General features: G+C 41.1%; 1 protein-coding gene and 1 long non-coding RNA gene across 2 annotated transcripts; one reads left to right on the top strand and one right to left on the bottom strand.

The window, feature by feature from the left end:
• The first annotated feature begins 2,076 nt into the window (after positions 1 to 2,076).
• Positions 2,077 to 15,256, top strand: kcnk18 (potassium channel, subfamily K, member 18). The gene is made up of 3 exons (XM_026191185.1): positions 2,077 to 2,416; positions 2,571 to 2,714; positions 13,757 to 15,256. Exons 1-3 carry the CDS (start codon positions 2,188 to 2,190, stop codon positions 14,584 to 14,586), a joined length of 1,203 nt encoding a protein of 400 aa, XP_026046970.1. The 5' UTR covers positions 2,077 to 2,187; the 3' UTR covers positions 14,587 to 15,256.
• LOC113035550 (uncharacterized) lies at positions 10,278 to 11,190 on the bottom strand. Its single transcript, XR_003274362.1, has 2 exons — positions 10,826 to 11,190; positions 10,278 to 10,599 (listed from the first exon to the last, which is right to left on the bottom strand). It is a non-coding gene; the product is annotated as an uncharacterized LOC113035550 (long non-coding RNA).
• Positions 15,257 to 17,093: the final 1,837 nt, after the last annotated feature.

Below are 17,093 nucleotides of genomic sequence, written 5' to 3'. Positions count from 1 at the left end.
ACAGTGCTTTTACTTAACATCCACCAAAGACCCTCACAGGGCAAGATGTTCAGGGTAATACGTTCATTTTCACTTTTTATCACATTTTCTCCGGTCTGGGACACTCGGGGGTGGATACGCTCAAAACAGGAAACAGAACCGCCAAAATGAAGGACAGACAACATAGTACAGTTTCTGAAAATGTGCCCATTGAGTTTGTTGCTAAAACAAAATCCCACTCCACCATAGCTGCTCAATTACATTTTATTTTTATAGCATCAAATCATAACAAAGAGTGATATATTGTAGGGTAAAGATCCTCCAAGAACTCAAAGAAAACCTCAGCAATCAGTGAACAACCAGGGACAACAAGTAGGAACAGCACACCACAAGAACCCAGCAGCAGAACCCAGCAGCAGAACCCAGCAGCAGAACCTGGCTCAGGGCGGAGCAGCCGAGGGAGGAGACGGGACAAAGACGGCGCTCTGCTGTGGTACAGATTAATAGTAACTAAATGAAAAGGTGTGTATAAATACACGGAGAGTGAAAAGAGAGGAATGTATTAAAAACACAAAGTGCATCATGGGAAGCCGTCAGCAGCATTGGCCTATTTCAGCATAAGTAAGGGTGAGTGTTGCATGTATGAAACGCACACTGTTTCATTCAAACAGTGGTGGGTACGTAACTTGACGCAACTTAACTTACGCAGTAAATTTTAGAGCTTTTACCTGAGGAGACGTTTGTGTTCACCTTCACCCACCGTCTGTGCCAGCGCTGCTTTCTATCCTCAAGTGTTCAGTTGCTGTAAGTGCTTTCTACCAAGCATTCACACTCATGGACGGGTGCCATTATCTTTCCCAAGGATATTTGGACTAGAGCAGCCAGGGATCGAACCATCAACCATCAGTAGATGACCTGCTCTGCCTCCCAAGCTACAGACACCCCCGAACGGCTAAGTTTAAAAAAGAGATCTGTCACAATAACTTACAGTGCAGAATATAATTATTTGATTCCTTGACAAATTTGTAAGTTTTCTGTAAGTATCTAATTTTTAAGGATACTTTCACAAATATACTTAAGCTGCAAACTGTAATTTAAAATGCACTCATTGATTTATTTACAGCTCACAACCACAGGTGTGATTAGACCATCTGTGCCTTCTCAAGTCATAAACTCAGGAATATGTGCGCTTTGACGTTGTTGTGTGGTGAATGTGTTGCAGAACTCACACTTGTAGGTGAAGCGGGTGGACGGAACAGGAGTGGAGGACAGCCACTCAGAAAGCAGAAGACCAAGAGGTTTTGTCCACTATGCTGGATGCACCGCCGGTGAGAGCACAGGCAGCCGCAGAGTCAGATTCTCAGAAGAGCGTCACGTGGCAGCTCTCTGCTCCCCGCTCACCTGCTCTCCACAGTCATCTCACATTCCAGTTTGCCCCCCACCCCACCTCGCGCCCCATGTTTGCACATTTGGTTTTTTAGTTGGTTTCAATTTCAGCTACTTTGTGTAGTCAAATCTGATGTCCTTCCTCTTTCAGACATGTCATGTAAATCCACACCCATCGAGTCTCATCATTTTGTTACAGTTTGCCCAGTAAATCGAATAGTTTTTGTTTGAACCTCAGTGTTATGACTCTGCTCCTGGGAGCCACCTCTTGCCTTTCTGATGCCCTTCTCCCACAGGCCAAAGATATGCAGTAATTTGTGATTGTACAGGTATGAATATGAGAGGATGGTTGTCTGTCTCTCTGTGTCCTGTGACAGGTGATCTGTCTAGATTGTACCCACCGGGATAGGGTCCTGAAGAAAGTGGAAGAATGGCTCTTGTAAAGGTTTATTTGTAAAGATATTCAAAATAAAATACAAGTTAAAGTTGAAAGAACTGTGTAAATGTGATTTTATGTATGTGGGCCACCCTGTCTGGGCTGCTGGGTGTGTTTTTGGGAGTGAATTTGATCTCTGATCAGGAACAGAAACTTGTTCGGAAAAGTTCAACTGAAGATCATCAAGGGCGTAACTTTTTATTTATTTATTTTTAACCACGTGCACTAATTATTAAAGTCAAATCATTTCCGCTTTGGCTGTGCGCGGCCCCGCGACGGACTCGCGGTTCTCTGCACTTGGCAGAAGAGAGACAGACCGACGCAGTCAGCAGTTAACGGAACTACAGGCGCTCTCCTCACGGACTGCAGGCGCTGCGGGGACGAAGATGTCCGTGAAAGCGAAGAGAACAATAAGTGTAAAGAATGAGTCCAAGAAGTGCGCGGCGCGTTTTTGGAGGTTCGTTCCGCACCTTTTGCTGTGCTCCTCTTTGGTGGCATACGCAGCGCTGGGTGCGCTTATTTTCCAACACATCGAGGGAAACACACCGTCCGCTGTCCAGGAGGAGTACCACAAGTTTCTGTGCCAAATGGTAGAGACCGTACAAAACCTCACCGGTGAGCGCTCACAAAACTCTGTTTGTAGCAGATCAAACGTGTCTTTGATGAACTTAATTATGGGTTTGGTAATTAAACAGACTTTATATTATCATTGTATCAGTAGCATCACTGATTTGCTCTGCACTGGGATTTTCTCGTCTCTCTTTCTCAGCTAATAGCACCGCCACTGAACAAATAGTGGAGGGAGTGACGGAGAAAATGCAGAACGAGTTCCAGCCCATATGGTTCCAGAGACCTGATAGATGGGATTTTTTCGGCTCTATGTTCTTCTGTTGCACTGTTTTCACAACTGTTGGTAAGTCCGTTATGATGCCGTACTAATCACTAAACGATTATGTGCTTTTTTATTTAAGTTTTATGCAAATCCGAAGAAGAGAGTGGGTCAAAGATATAAAGTATTCCGTCTTCTTGTCAAAGAGTAAAACTCTAACATATGTCAGTCTTGCTACTACCAGAAGAATAATCAGCTAAAACTCAACTGAAGTGGCACAAAACCAACAAAAATATCTGAGGCTACACCCAATATTTTCATATTGGGTGTAGCCTTCAATATGAAACCGTTCAAATGTATGTAAGTTTTTCAAATATGAGGTTTCATAAGACAGAGCCGTCAAGATATACAGTAAACCACAGCAACATATATAACTGTGGATTATTTAGCTGGGCAAAAAGTCATATTTACACAGACAATCAAGTGTCCTGTTGTATCAAAGGCAGGACTGTGAAATTATTGCCTGACTGTGAGGGCGCAGGTTGTAATACTCCAAATGTGGCTTTGCATTCAGACATTTAGGTGATTCGTCTCCTAAAAAGGGGACTGACTGACTGACTGTTTAAAGTGTCTGTGAGGAAGTTTAGCTTGTGCTATGTACTGGGTGATAGCTTATTTTGAAAAAAGCACCACTTCACATCTAGTTGTGTGGATGCCTCACAGGCATCCACACTATTGAGTTCCTGTTTCTCTTTATTCTTTATTCCACTATAATCTAGTTGCTTCCGTACGTTTTTTGGCACTTAGCTACTTCCTCAGTTTTCAGCCGATTTTCACCGTTCAAACTCTAAACTGTTCTGGTTTTTCTGGAGATGGGTGCTATGACTTTTGGTGTTTATTACTATTATACTTTTTAAAATATTACACTTTTTTCCTTTTTTTGTCCCATTGAAATGAATGGAAAACTTCCACAATTCTGCTAAAACTTGCTTGTCTTTGAAACTTAACGACCTCCTCATACTTTCATAGTATACAAATACATAGTATTTGTACCCAATCATAGTATTTCTGTCATATCATTGTATTTGTGCCAAATCATGGTATTTTTGCCAAATGATAGTATTTGTGCCCACTTAATATTTCTGTTGGAGCTCAGTCTGGGGGGAGTTTTTTCTCCTTATCTTTCCTCATGTGGTGCATTTTCCATTGTTATACCTCTCTGACCTGTCTTCCCCATGTGATGTTTTCTGTAATGTATCTATGGTCGGAGGGTAAGATGGCGCCGCCATTGCGTGCAGTAGGTCGGCAGCCTTATGAAATTTCCCCTTGTGGGACTAATAAAGGTATATCAAATCAAATCAAATCAAAAAACATAGTATTTCTGCCAAATCTTAGTAATTTTGCTCAATGATAGAATTTCTGCTATGCTGTAGTACTTTTTGCTTGATTATAGTATTTCTCCTAAGTCAATGTATTGCATGTAAATCATAGTATTTCTACCAAGTCCCAGTGTTTCTGCTAAATCATAAATAATGTTTTAGCACAAATTGTATGATTTGGTTCAAATATTATGATTTGGCAGAATTTTCTATGTTTCAGCACATGGACATTTGGCAGAAAAAATATTATTTAGTATAAATACTAAGTTTTAGCAGAAATACTATGTTTTAGCACAGATTTAGCTAAATACTATGATTTGTCGCAAATGCTATGATTTCGTACAAATGCTGTGATTTGGCACAAACACTGTGATTTACCAGAAATCCTGTGATTTGGCAGAAATAATATCAATTAGTTCAAATATTATGATTTAGAAGAAAGACTATGTTTTAGTACAAATACTATGTTCAAACTTTAAAAAATTCTTCTATTTCTGCTAATGTGTGCTATGACTTTTGACCATTGAAATGAATGGAACACATTATCAATGTGGTCACTAATTTTGCTTGCCGGGTTGAGCTGTTTTTTAGCTCAGTGAGATGAGCAGCCATTCTCAGAGCGAGAGGCCCGGGTTCAACTCTCGCTTATGGCAACAATTTTTTCAGTTAACAGTTAAAAAATTTTAAGTCTTTTCAACACATATTTTAGCTTCTTCACCCCTTTTCAGCAAAATTTTCAGTTTTTTCACCCCTTTTCAGCACAAATCCCAGCTTTTCTTTTTGTTGTTTTCAGAAAAAAAACTATTTTCAGCAGAAATTCTGCTGATTCACCTCTTTTCAGCACAACGTTTTGCATCTTTACCTTTTTTCTGCAGAAATTCTGCTGATTGACCTCTCTTAAGCAGAATTTTCAGTCTTTTCACCTCTTATCAGCGCAATTCTCAGCATCTTCTGCTCATTTCAGCACAATTGTCAGTCTCTCCATCTTTTTGGTTTTGATAATGACTTTGGCTCAGTGAGTTGAGTAGCCACCTTGAGACCAGTAGGGCCAGGTTTGAATCCTGCTCATGGCACAATTTCTTTTCACCTCTTTTCAGTACAAATTTCAGCTTCTTTACCCCTTTTCAGTAGAGCTTTTGACTTTTCACCACCTTTCAGCAAAAATTACTGCTTCTTCACCTTTTTTCAGCATAATTTTCAGTTTCTTTACCGCCATACACTTTTTGCAACTTTTAATGTTTTTCAGCTATTTTCAGCAGACAGCTTCAGCGTTACGGCATCCACACAGCATTTTCGCAGGAAACGCAAATTTTTTCTAGTTTGTATTGTTATTCAAAAATGATGCTTCATAGGAAAACACACACTTTCTAAACTCTCTAAAACAGGCAAATTGCTGATGCCATTCATGGTTACAACTTTTGCTGATGTTCTGTCAGTAAATAATGGCACTAAGCAAAGACGCAGACCCAAGATAGCCAACACAGGAGTTGTTAGGTAGCTTTAAAATAACTGCAAGATGAAACTTTACTCCCAGGTCCAAATCACTCTGGAGCACGTTATCCTCAAGGTTGTCTCTACACACTGCTGCATTCAAAGAAAGGTTAAAATATCAATACTACAGTCTAAATATCAGGAGAGCAAATCAATATGCTTTCAGATATGTGGCTACATGTTGGTCTCCCAGTTCCTTCCCATAGCATGATGGTGCCATCACTTTGCTTATTGGGGAGGTGATGAGCAGTGCCCGGTTTCCTCTAGCCATGATGCCTGGCATTCAGTCCAAAGAATACAATATTTGTTTCATCAGACCAGAGAATTTCTGGAAAGTTTTCTTCTCTCTACAGAGCAATACTGAAGCTCTGTCGGAGTGACCGCCAGGTTCTCCTCCCTAGCTAAGGTTGTTCTACCTGGATTGTTCAGCTTGGCCTGGAATTTTCTGTGTCAGAGCTCTACAGACAATTCTTTGCACATCATGGCTTTGTCTGTGCTCTGACATGCACTGTCAGCTATGGGATCATATCTAGACAGCTGTGTCTGTCGAACTCATGTCCAAAAACTCAGTTTACCACAGGGGGACACATGTGGTGAGTTTCATCCAGTCTCCCTCCCAATCCAGACCATCCATCCACGCATCCATCCGTTTATCCATCCGTCCATCCATCCATCCATCCATCCACGCATCCGTCCGTCCATCCATCCATCCATCCACGCATCCATCCATCCATCCGTCCATCCATCCGTCTATCCATCCGTCCATCCATCGGTCCATCCATCCATCCATCCATCCACGCATCCGTTCGTCCATCCATCCATCCATCCATTCACGCATCCGTCCATCCATCCATCCATCCACGCATCCATCCATCCATCCATCCATCCATCCATCCACGCATCCATCCATCCGTCCATCCATCATCCATCCATCCATCCACGCATCCATCCATCCGTCCATCCATCCATCCACGCATCCATCCATCCATCCACGCATCCGTCCATCCATCCATCCACGCATCCATCCATCCACGCATCCATCCATCCATCCATCCATCCATCCATCCGTCCATCCATCCGTCCATCCATCCATCCATCCACGCATCCGTTCGTCCATCCATCCATCCATCCACGCATCCATCCATCCGTCCATCCATCCATCCATCCATCCATCCATCCATCCATCCATCCATCCATCCACGCATCCATCCATCCATCCATCCATCCATCCATCCACGCATCCATCCATCCATCCACGCATCCATCCATCCGTCCATCCATCATCCATCCATCCATCCACGCATCCATCCATCCATCCATCCATCCACGCATCCATCCATCCGTCCATCCATCCATCCACGCATCCATCCATCCATCCATCCATCCATCCACGCATCCATCCATCCATCCATCCATCCATCCAAAGAGGCCAAAAAGTTCAGTCTTTGTTTCACTGAATCAATGAATGTTGTTTCTTATGGTCTGAGAGTCATTCAGGTCCATTTTGGCAAACTCCAACGCCTTGGTCAAAGAGTTCCTTGGTCAAGAGAACCCAATGGTGACTCTGACAGAGCTCCAGGGTTGCTTTGCACATGACCCTGACCGAGGCCCTTCTACCCCAGCTGCTCAGATATTTAGTTGACATTCTCTCTCTTTCTCCTTTAAGGTGAAACTACCATAGAAAATGACTTCTTATTGTAATTTCTAATAGCAATATCACATGTGTGTTTTGTCTTGTTTTAAAGAAAACATTTTTACACATTCTAAATTTGTTTACCTTTGCTAGTGTGGCATCGTGATGCAGCACTAATAAGGCCTTTAAAACCAAGCCTGTGATACTGAGCATTATTGACTTGTTACTCTTCTCTGGTCAGTCTTCATTTGCTGCGGTCTGCCTTACTTGTGGCTTGATGCACTTTTGTGCTAATGACTGTGTGCTGATATTGCAGTATTGACATTGTCAGGCACTAAACGTACTTCCCATGTAAGGTACATTTTATATATATATATATATATATATATATATATATATATATATATAGAACACGTTGTTTTAGGGTCTCGTGTGTTTACTAAGGTCAGAATGTATTTGATAGTAGATTTGTTATTTCTCCCCAGTCACTGTCTGCAGTAGTGATTATAATATAATCATTGTGTGCATAGATGTTTCCTCATAAAGCGAGTGACCTCTCTAAACATTAGTAACCACAGCAACAGATAGCCTGGTTAATTAATGATTGTATGACTCTGGGCTTTGTTCAGGCTTCACGGAAATGATGCCTCTCCTCAAACACAGCATCCCTCCATCCGAGCGAGAGTTACTTCAGTCAAATGACCAAATGTATTGGATGCTGACAGACTTTAAATGTCATGTCCTCCACAGCACAGACTACATGCACCTCCAAAAATGTACATTCAGAATTTATAAGCCCCCTTCTTTGAAGGTGTTACAGTGCTGTCAGTACTTGAAATTATGTTACTCACTGAGCATAGTTTCAACTAATTTAATACAGTCACATATAAAAAATCAGTCCAACAAGCAAACATCCAAGAACAAATCATGTCTTTCTTTATCGATGTCTAATGATCAGATGGTCGCTGGGATTTGGATTGTTGGGATATCTGAGGCTCTGTAAGTGTGCTTGGGACCAGTGCCACAAAGATCACTGACTCTTCTCTTGGTACACTTTGCAAAGGCACTTTCTAAAACTAATCAGAAGCCTACTGCACTTGATGTCCGGGAGGGGAGCTACGAAACATATCATGTTGACAACGCGAAACAGCCCGCCAATCATGCAGCAGCTACACATCCCAAATGGAATCAAGCTGTGTTTACCACCACACGTGACTGAGGTAAACTAGTCAGTCAGCCATCGTTTTACATCAGAACACATTAAAAATGTTTCCCGATGTGAATGTCTGCATGCTCTCAGTTAGAAGTCAGCTGCAGAGTGCTGCTCTGTCCATCATGCACAGACAACTGTGATATCGCCCACTGTCTGGTTGATTCTCTAGTTTGACGCCTACATGTGGGGGTTTTGTCTACTGCAAAGTTTTGTTTGTTTGTTGTTTGTTATTTGTTTTTGTAAGAGCCAGAACTGATCATCTTTGATTGATAAGAGTGGCATGCCAAGTTCAGCTAAGGCTAAATGTGTGAATTTGTGTTGGCCATTTTTCCACGGGAGTCTAAAGATGTTGACTTGCGTTGGTTTTTGATTATCAGGAGTTAATGTCAGTATATACTCACGAAATATAGATAATATTTTTAAAGATAACTAAAATTTGATATGTTAATTGTGAGCGAGTTCAGCAAACCACTTTGTTTTCATTTTTTAAGCCTTTTTTGACCTGGAATTGACGATCTTGAGATTAACGATATCTTTTGTAAGACATGGGCTGACATAGGCAGCATCAACCCTGGCATTTTTTCCAATGTGACCAGAATCTTGAGCTTCACCTTACCCAGGTTTAAGCCCAGGAATAACCTGCTGTGAGATAGCAGTGCTAACACTGTGTATTTTACTGTCGTCATGTCAGATACCAGACACAGTTTTCAGTTACCTGTAGTTTCCATTCTGTCCCTCTGACATGTCAGTGTTACTGTATCGCTGCCTGTAGTGCTCCCACTCCTCCGCCACCCCAGTGCCCAACTACAGACCTAAAGAGGATGTTTACTCCTGACTCCTTGGCTTCTATGTTTATATTTAAGGGAGTGTTAACGTGTTCTATAACTGTATTGCTCTAATAAGTCAATCATTTCAAATTTGAATGCTCTAACTCAAAATTTACATACTGAACATATACATTAGGAACCCCTCTAACTAACCCACGCAGAACTCGCATGGACACAGGGAGAAGATACAAAGGAAGGGCCCACCCAGATGGCGGCGTTGAAACCGGGACCTTCCTGCTATGAGGCAGTGAGTGGGGTTAAGTTCACTCCAAACTGCCCATTGGTGTGAATGTGAACTGTTGTCTGTGTCTCCCTGTGATGGACTGGTGATCAGCTGGGATAGGCTCCAGCACCTCTCAGCCTGAGTGGGATCAGCAGAGGATAAAGGCTAGATGGATGGATGCTGTCAGAAATGTACAAATTTCCATGATTTCCACAGCTGATTCTGTTGCTATTCCTTATTCATAATTTATCGTTATGATGAATAATTATTGATGAATTTGTTATGGTTATATTGTAAGTGCTGAGTAAACCATTCTTAGCTGGAACTGACCTGATTTGATGTGTAAGAGCCTTGTGTAGATACATTAGTGTTACTGTCAAACACATCACAAGTGGTAAAGAGATCTAATTGCTAATGGCTTAGCAGCTACAGGAAGCCCACAACTCTCCAAAGGCGAGGCGCGTCCAGAGGAGAAGGCCTTTTACATAACCGCAAAAAAGCTTATTAGAAGTTGTAGAGGTTCAGAGGAACATTGTCTGCTGTGTTGTCTTGTAAGCTGAAGACTTCGTTCAAGGCTCACAGCAAGAGTGCAATTTGTCAAAAATTTCTCAAGGGCTTTTTTGAACAGACCAACATACTAGTTCTCTTTTAAAAACATAAATTATTTCCATTCTCACACAATACCGGAATTATTTCAGGAAAAAAATTACCAGGGTCAAAATTATTAGCCCCCCTGAAAAGCTGCCATAACACAAACCAGTAATGTGCTTTAACTTTGCTGAGCTCAAAGCTTGTCAAATCAAAGTGTATTATGATAGGGAGCTGGCGTGACCTCTGTGTAGTGTCTTCTCTGGTCTGCATTCACAACAAAAAGGCAATGGTTAGAATGCTCTCTTTTTAATGTCGTGGGCAATCAGCACAAAATCTCGCAGGAATCCTCCATTATTCTGAGGATTACATTTCCACTTGCAGTGTGATCGTATAGTGGTAAATTTATACAACCAAAATAGAAAAACTTCAACACCATTAACATTGCATGTTAAATTTCCCAAATGAAAGGAATATAGAAATATATTTTAAAGCTGTACATGGAACAATGTAAATTCTCTAAACAGTGTGGCACAGTCACATACCTGCATTCACAACAAAAAGGCAATGGTTAGAATGCTCTCTTTTTAATGTCGTGGGCAATCAGCACAAAATCTAAACGGGAAAGCAACAACAGAGTTAGCTAACTATGCTCCCATTTTGTTTCCTCTCCTCACAATAAAGAAATCTCACATAAACGTGCACTCAGTTCAACATAAAGACTGGAGAAATGACCCGCAACAAATGATGTATAAACAACAAAAATAATCGGGTCAGACTGTATTACTTTAACAGCCTGCGATATGATTTTTCCTCCCCACGACATTTGCGCATTCCTTACCTCGCAGGAATCCTCCATTATTCTGAGGATTACCCAGAATCCCTTGCCCTTTGTGAATATTGCAGGGTGACTTTTTCGACAGTAGGTGGCGCCAATGTCCCATTTAGCGGGATTTAACTTCGACTCTATTTAACTATGTTACACTGGGTTATGTTTCAGTTTACACACAGTATAAAAACGTCATGAAGGGTTTGAGCAGTCACTTCAGAAAGCATCATGCCAATAACTGATGTGAGATCTGTCCCAGAAAGACCCCAGAACAACTGCCAAGACACTAGTAAATGACTAGAGCTCAGTTTCAAAGACAGTCACTAGAAACCTTTACAGAAACATTCACCCGCAAGCCTAAAGCGGGTACATGAAAAATGTTGGTAACAGATCCTTAAGTCCTGTAAGTTGCAAGGTGAGAATCAGACTTCTTGGCTGTGCACATGCCACAGGCGCTTGATTGGATCAGGATCCTAGGAATTTGGAGGCAAAGTCAACACCTCAAACTCCTTGTTGTGTTTCTCACACCAATCCTGAACCCTTTTTGCTTAGTGGTAGGGTGCAATATCCTTCTGAAAAAGGTGCCAGCCATTAGGGAACACTGTTTCCATGAAAGAGTACACATGGTCTACCTCAACGATCATTGTTGTAGGTGGTGTGTGTTCATTCTGCTTCTGCCGTCCTCAGCTAGCCATGACTACAGCAGGTTCACCACTTTTCCTTCCTTGTATCCTGTTGTCTAACAATCACAGTTTGCTCTTTGTCAAACTTCTCAAATCCTTATCCTTTCCCATTTTTCCTCTTTCCTGCACATCAGCTTTTAAGGACAAAAACTTCACTTCCTCCCTGAGAGATACCTCCCACTATCTGGTGTTGAAGAGATAAGCATAATAGACTCCAGTTTGTGCATGTAAATGGAGAGTCCTCTTCACACACTGAGGTTAATTATGGAGTTCCACAGGGTTCAGTGCTAGGACCAATTCTGTTTACATTATACATGCTTCCCTTAGGCAGCATCATTAGAAGACATAGCATACATTTTCACTGCTATGCAGATGACACCCAGCTCTATCTGTCCATGAAGCCAGATAACACACACCAATGAGTTAAACTGCAGGAATGTCTTAAAGACATAAAGACCTGGATGGCCGCTAACTTTCTGCTTCTTAATTCAGATCAAACTGAGGTTATTGTACTCGGCCCTGAAAAGCTTAGAAATATGGTATCTAAGCAGATTCTTACTCTGGATGGCATTACCTTGGCCTCCAGTAACGCTGTGAGGAACCTTGGAGTCATTTTTGACCAGGACATGTCCTTCAACGCACATATTAAACAAATATGTAAGACTGCTTTCTTCCATTTGTGCAACATCTCTAAAGTTAGAAATATCCTGTCTCAGAGTGACGCTGAAAAACTAGTTCATGCATTTATTACTTCCAGGCTGGATGACTGTAATTCATTATTATCAGGAAGTCCAAAAAACTCCCTGAAAAGCCTTCAGCTGATCCAAAATGCTGCAGCAAGAGTCCTGACAGGGACTAGAAAGAGAGAGCAGATTTCTCCTGTTTTGGCTTCCTGTTAAATCCAGAATTGAATTCAAAATCCTGCTCCTCACATACAAGGTCTTAAATAATCAGGCCCCATCTTATCTTAATGACCTTGTAGTACCATATCACCCTATTAGAGCACTTTGCTCTCGCTCTGCAGGCCTACTTGTTGTTCCTAGAGTATTTAAAAGTAGAATGGGAGGCAGAGCCTTCAGTTTTCAGGCCCCTCTTCTGTGGAACCAGCTTCCAGTTTGGATTCAGGAGACAGACACTATCTCTACTTTCAAGATTAGGCTTCAAACTTTCCTTTTTGCTAAAGCATATAGTTAGGGCTGGACCAGGTGACCCTGAATCCTCCCTTAGTTACTGCTGGGAATTCCTGTGATGCATTGAGTGTTTCTTCTTCAATTAACTTTTTTACTCACTATGTATTTATATTGCTCTCAACATTCAATTATAGGTTGTTATTAGGCCAGCAGCTATTGATTTTTTTAGTAATTGATTCATCTATTTTCCATCATTAATTGAGTAATCAGACATAAACACTTTTGTCTTATTCAGGAGCAATAATAAATATCCAAAAGAGGAAGAACACAGGTGCTCATTGGTTTCCATTTGAGAAATTTCAGTGTTTTTTGCTTCGTCCATTTCATTTGTCAAAAACAAAAAAAGAAACCTTTTGCATTTACTTACCATATTAAATGTTATTTTTTAAAGAAAACATTTTCTTAAATGCAAAAATATATGAACAATCTCAAGTACAGTCAAAGTCAAATAAAATCAGATAAATATGCAATAAAAATGAATCTTTACTCTGAGTGTTTGAGTGTGAATGAGTGTGAAGTTTGTCCTGTGCTTTGATGCAAAGTGTCTGTTAAAAACAAGATGTTATGATGTACATTTTTACTGGCTTGTGAAAAAACTTTTATGTTCATATTTTTAAATGTTACTGCAATTTAAGTAAGACAGTATTTTATATGATTTCACTTTCAATGTGAAAATGTTATGAAAACCTTGAAATAAGCACAGACTAGTACATCTGGTGCCCCTGTAGACCCCATGTACGTCAGCCTTCATCAAGCTGTATAATTAAAACATGCTTCAGACTAAGCTAACAGTTCATCTGCATGTTGTTGGTCACTGCACATGTGTAAAACACACAGTGGTGGATGGAGCAGCTACAAAGTTTCTTCATGTCAGAGTTTGTTGATCAGGAGCTTTGATGCTTTTTCCCAGCGCAGGTTTTCATGGTGATCACAGGAGCTGTGCTGTTTTCAAGTATAACAAGAACGTTGTCTAGAAGGGTCATGATCACATTTTTCCTACACAAACGTTACCAAAAGCCAGTCCTATAATTAACAGTTTAATTACAGCTTTAAAATGTCTGTTGTTTCAGGTTATGGGGAGATCTATCCCGTCACCCTGCCTGGTAAGGTGGCGTGTGTCTTCTATGCCATGGTGGGCATCCCTCTTATGCTTCTGGTCATCCTCGATGTTGGAGACTTCCTTGCTATGGTGATGTCTAGAGCTTACATCCATGCTCACACCCTTTCCAAAAACCTCTTCTCCCGCACCTGGTCTCCATGGAAGACTGAGGAGAGAGACTCGAGCCGCCAGGTCCTGGAGGATGGTACTTTTGTCTTCAGCCGTGACGTTGTGATCCGCGAGCCCCTCGACATCCGACAGGTGCTCCGCAGCCAGGCAGATGTACGGCACAAGTCCATCCAGCTTCAAAACAACAAAGAGATTTTTGAAAAGATTCTTGCCAGAGAGAATTTACTGAGGGAGGGTCCACTGCTCAGGACGCTGTCCTGCCCAGAGCTTGATCGTCTGCAAACACCACCCAGAGGATATGCCTTGTGGGATTTCGCAGGATTAGGAGATGAAATGGAAACACTGAATGTCCCCTTCGTGCTCATTCTTTTCATCGTCTTTGCCTACATTTGCTTTGGCGGCTTGATTCTGCCAATATGGGAAGATGATTTTAAAGACTTTGATCCCTATTACTTTTGCTTCATCACCCTCACTACCATTGGTTTTGGTGATATTATACCCAAGCACCCCAAGTTCTTCATGCTTACCTCGCTGTTCATCATTGTCGGCATGGCTATCATGTCCATGGCTTTTAAATTGAGCCAAACACGAATTGTAAGCTGTTACCGCCAATGTGTCAAGTTCATCAGCAGAGGAAACGTGGAAACCTTTAAGAACAGCGAAAAGGATTAGGTCACCGAGAGAGTCTCTGCCTCACTCTTGGCTTTGAAACAGGCCCATATCAGGAGCCAGTAGGAGTTGCATGCCTTTTTTCTTACAAGCATGAGTAAAGGAAAAAGTTGCATGTGCCCTTCACGATTGCGCGCTGAAGGAGGTTTACATTTTCACAGCTGTAATAATGAGGCTAAACATTTGTTTCTACGTAGAGACAGTGAATCACAAGTTTTCCATGTTGTTGTGGTTGCCTTATACATCAATTAGCTACACATAAGTTATTAATGTGATTGGGATTTAGGGAATTGGACTGGGGACTGGCTAAGCCACTCCATGACCTTAATCAGCTTCTTTTTTAGCCATACCTTTGTTGCCTTAGTGGTATGTTTCAGGTCATTGTCCTGCTGGAAGACCCACCCATCGTCAGTGTTCTGGCTGAGGGAACAGAGATGCATGTCAAACATATAAAAAGAAGAATCACAACAACAGTTGTCACCTTCTCACCTGCCTTATACATGTCTACAGTCTTGTCCAGATGTCTTTTGGCAGAACCTCTTGGCCTTGTTGGTGGAGAGGTTGGAATGAAAGAAATTGCTAACCATCGGCGAGGCTGTAGGTGCTCAAATATTTCACTCAGTAACATGCAAATCAATTTATTTATTTAACTTTTATGCAATGTGTTTGTTTTTCTGGATTTTTGGTTGATATTCTTCTCTCTCTATTAAAATGAAACTACCATACAAATGATAAACTGTTGATGTCTTTGTAAGTGAGCAAACTTACAGCAGCAAGGTATCAAATAATCCTTTCTCCCGCTGTGCTTCAGGAACAGGTTAGTTTATTTGTACCCGTGGTCTGCAGCAGTGTGTCATCCATCCTCACATTTACTGAAATACTGAAGAAATAAACAAATGAAACAGATTCACGTAGCATCATGGTAAGGTATAGTATTTATGTAGTGTTTTTCTCATTTTGAGCACTTAAAGCACTTTATTGTCTCATTCACGCACGTTTTTCTTTCTCAGCACGTTTAACCGAATGTTCACACAGTTTTAAAAAGTTATATATATTTGTTTAGGATGGTCTGTCAAGCATTTCTTCATTAGAACTGAATTCATACATTCATGCAGTAACGTGTTTTGTCCAGCAGGTGGCACCGAGAGAACACGTCAAGCCTAAAGCACTAAACCAGTTTTAGCACTACTAGCTGGGTTACTAGTGAATGTTTTAACAGCACATCTCTACCTACCACTATACTTACAATAAAGAAGTATAGACAACATCGTTCTAACATTACCAAATCTGCAGTATTAACTTTAAACTTAGACTGTTATAATATTTAAGCTTAGCTGTACCAGGTTTAAATATCCCACAGTACTGAGCAGCTGTTTTATCTTTCCTTCATGACTTTGTTTGAAGCAGCAATCCTCAAATAAACTCATGATAAGTGTTGGGCTCATGGTGCTGACGAACATTTAACTGAATTTGGCTGAAATCTGGCTGCAACCAGTGAGTGCAGTCACCACAGCAAGAGGACACAAAATGACACAATACTAGGATCATACACTTTATTGTACTGTCTTAGAATAGAATAGAATAGAATAGAATAGAATAGAATAGCTCTTTATTGTCATTGTGCATGTGCAATGAGATTGTCTGTGCATGCATGGAATAAAATATAAATAGAGAGCAGGAACAAATATTAAACAGGAGAAATAAACACAATCAAAATACAAAACAAGAGAAATGCGTAGAAAAATAAAGGACACATGTTAGAGAACATGTTGCAGAGCGCGTAGTGTGGCTGCTCATGAGCAATACAGAAAACTTTGTAAATATTTGCATCTCTTTGCAGTGGTAAGGTGGAGCGGTCGTGGTCTGGTGCCAGTTTTCTAGGTTAATCTGTAGGTGTGAATATGAAGGTGCATTGTTGTCTGCCTCCGTGCTCGCCCTGTGATTGATTACAGCTGGGACCAACTCCAGAAAATGGGTGGACTGGTTTCAGTTTGTTCTATTGCTCCAGGTGCTATATTTTGTAGCACCCTATAATATTAGAAATGAGACAGAACCCCAAACATTAGATAATCCCGTCTGAGCAAGAACTCGGACGGTGGTGATGAAGTCTGTCTTTCAACATGAAGAGAGCAAAGGAGGGAAACAGAAAATAAAAGAGAAGAAAGAAGCAGAAAGAGGACAAAACACAAACTACAGGAGGGTGTAGACAAAGTGTGCTACAGAGACATATACAGGCATGGTTAGTAAAAAATGAATGTTGTGAACATGCTCAGTGCATCACAGGAAGTCCTCCAACAGCCTGAACATTAAGCAGCACAAATAAAGATGCAATGTTACATTTCACGAGCTGTAAAATGAGTCAAGAATGTTCATGATGTGTGAATATTCACTTCAATAAACTGTGCCTGATAGCAACACTGACAATATGGACTCGTTCACCATCTGTGCTTGTATGATGCTAAAGTTAGTGCTGTGTTCAGCAAAAGAATTTTCCACATGATCGAATTTGT

The sequence above is a fragment of the Astatotilapia calliptera genome, chromosome 13, assembly GCF_900246225.1.
Source record: "Astatotilapia calliptera chromosome 13, fAstCal1.2, whole genome shotgun sequence".
NCBI lineage: Eukaryota > Metazoa > Chordata > Actinopteri > Cichliformes > Cichlidae > Astatotilapia > Astatotilapia calliptera.
This window is presented reverse-complemented; position numbering and strand designations above follow the sequence as displayed.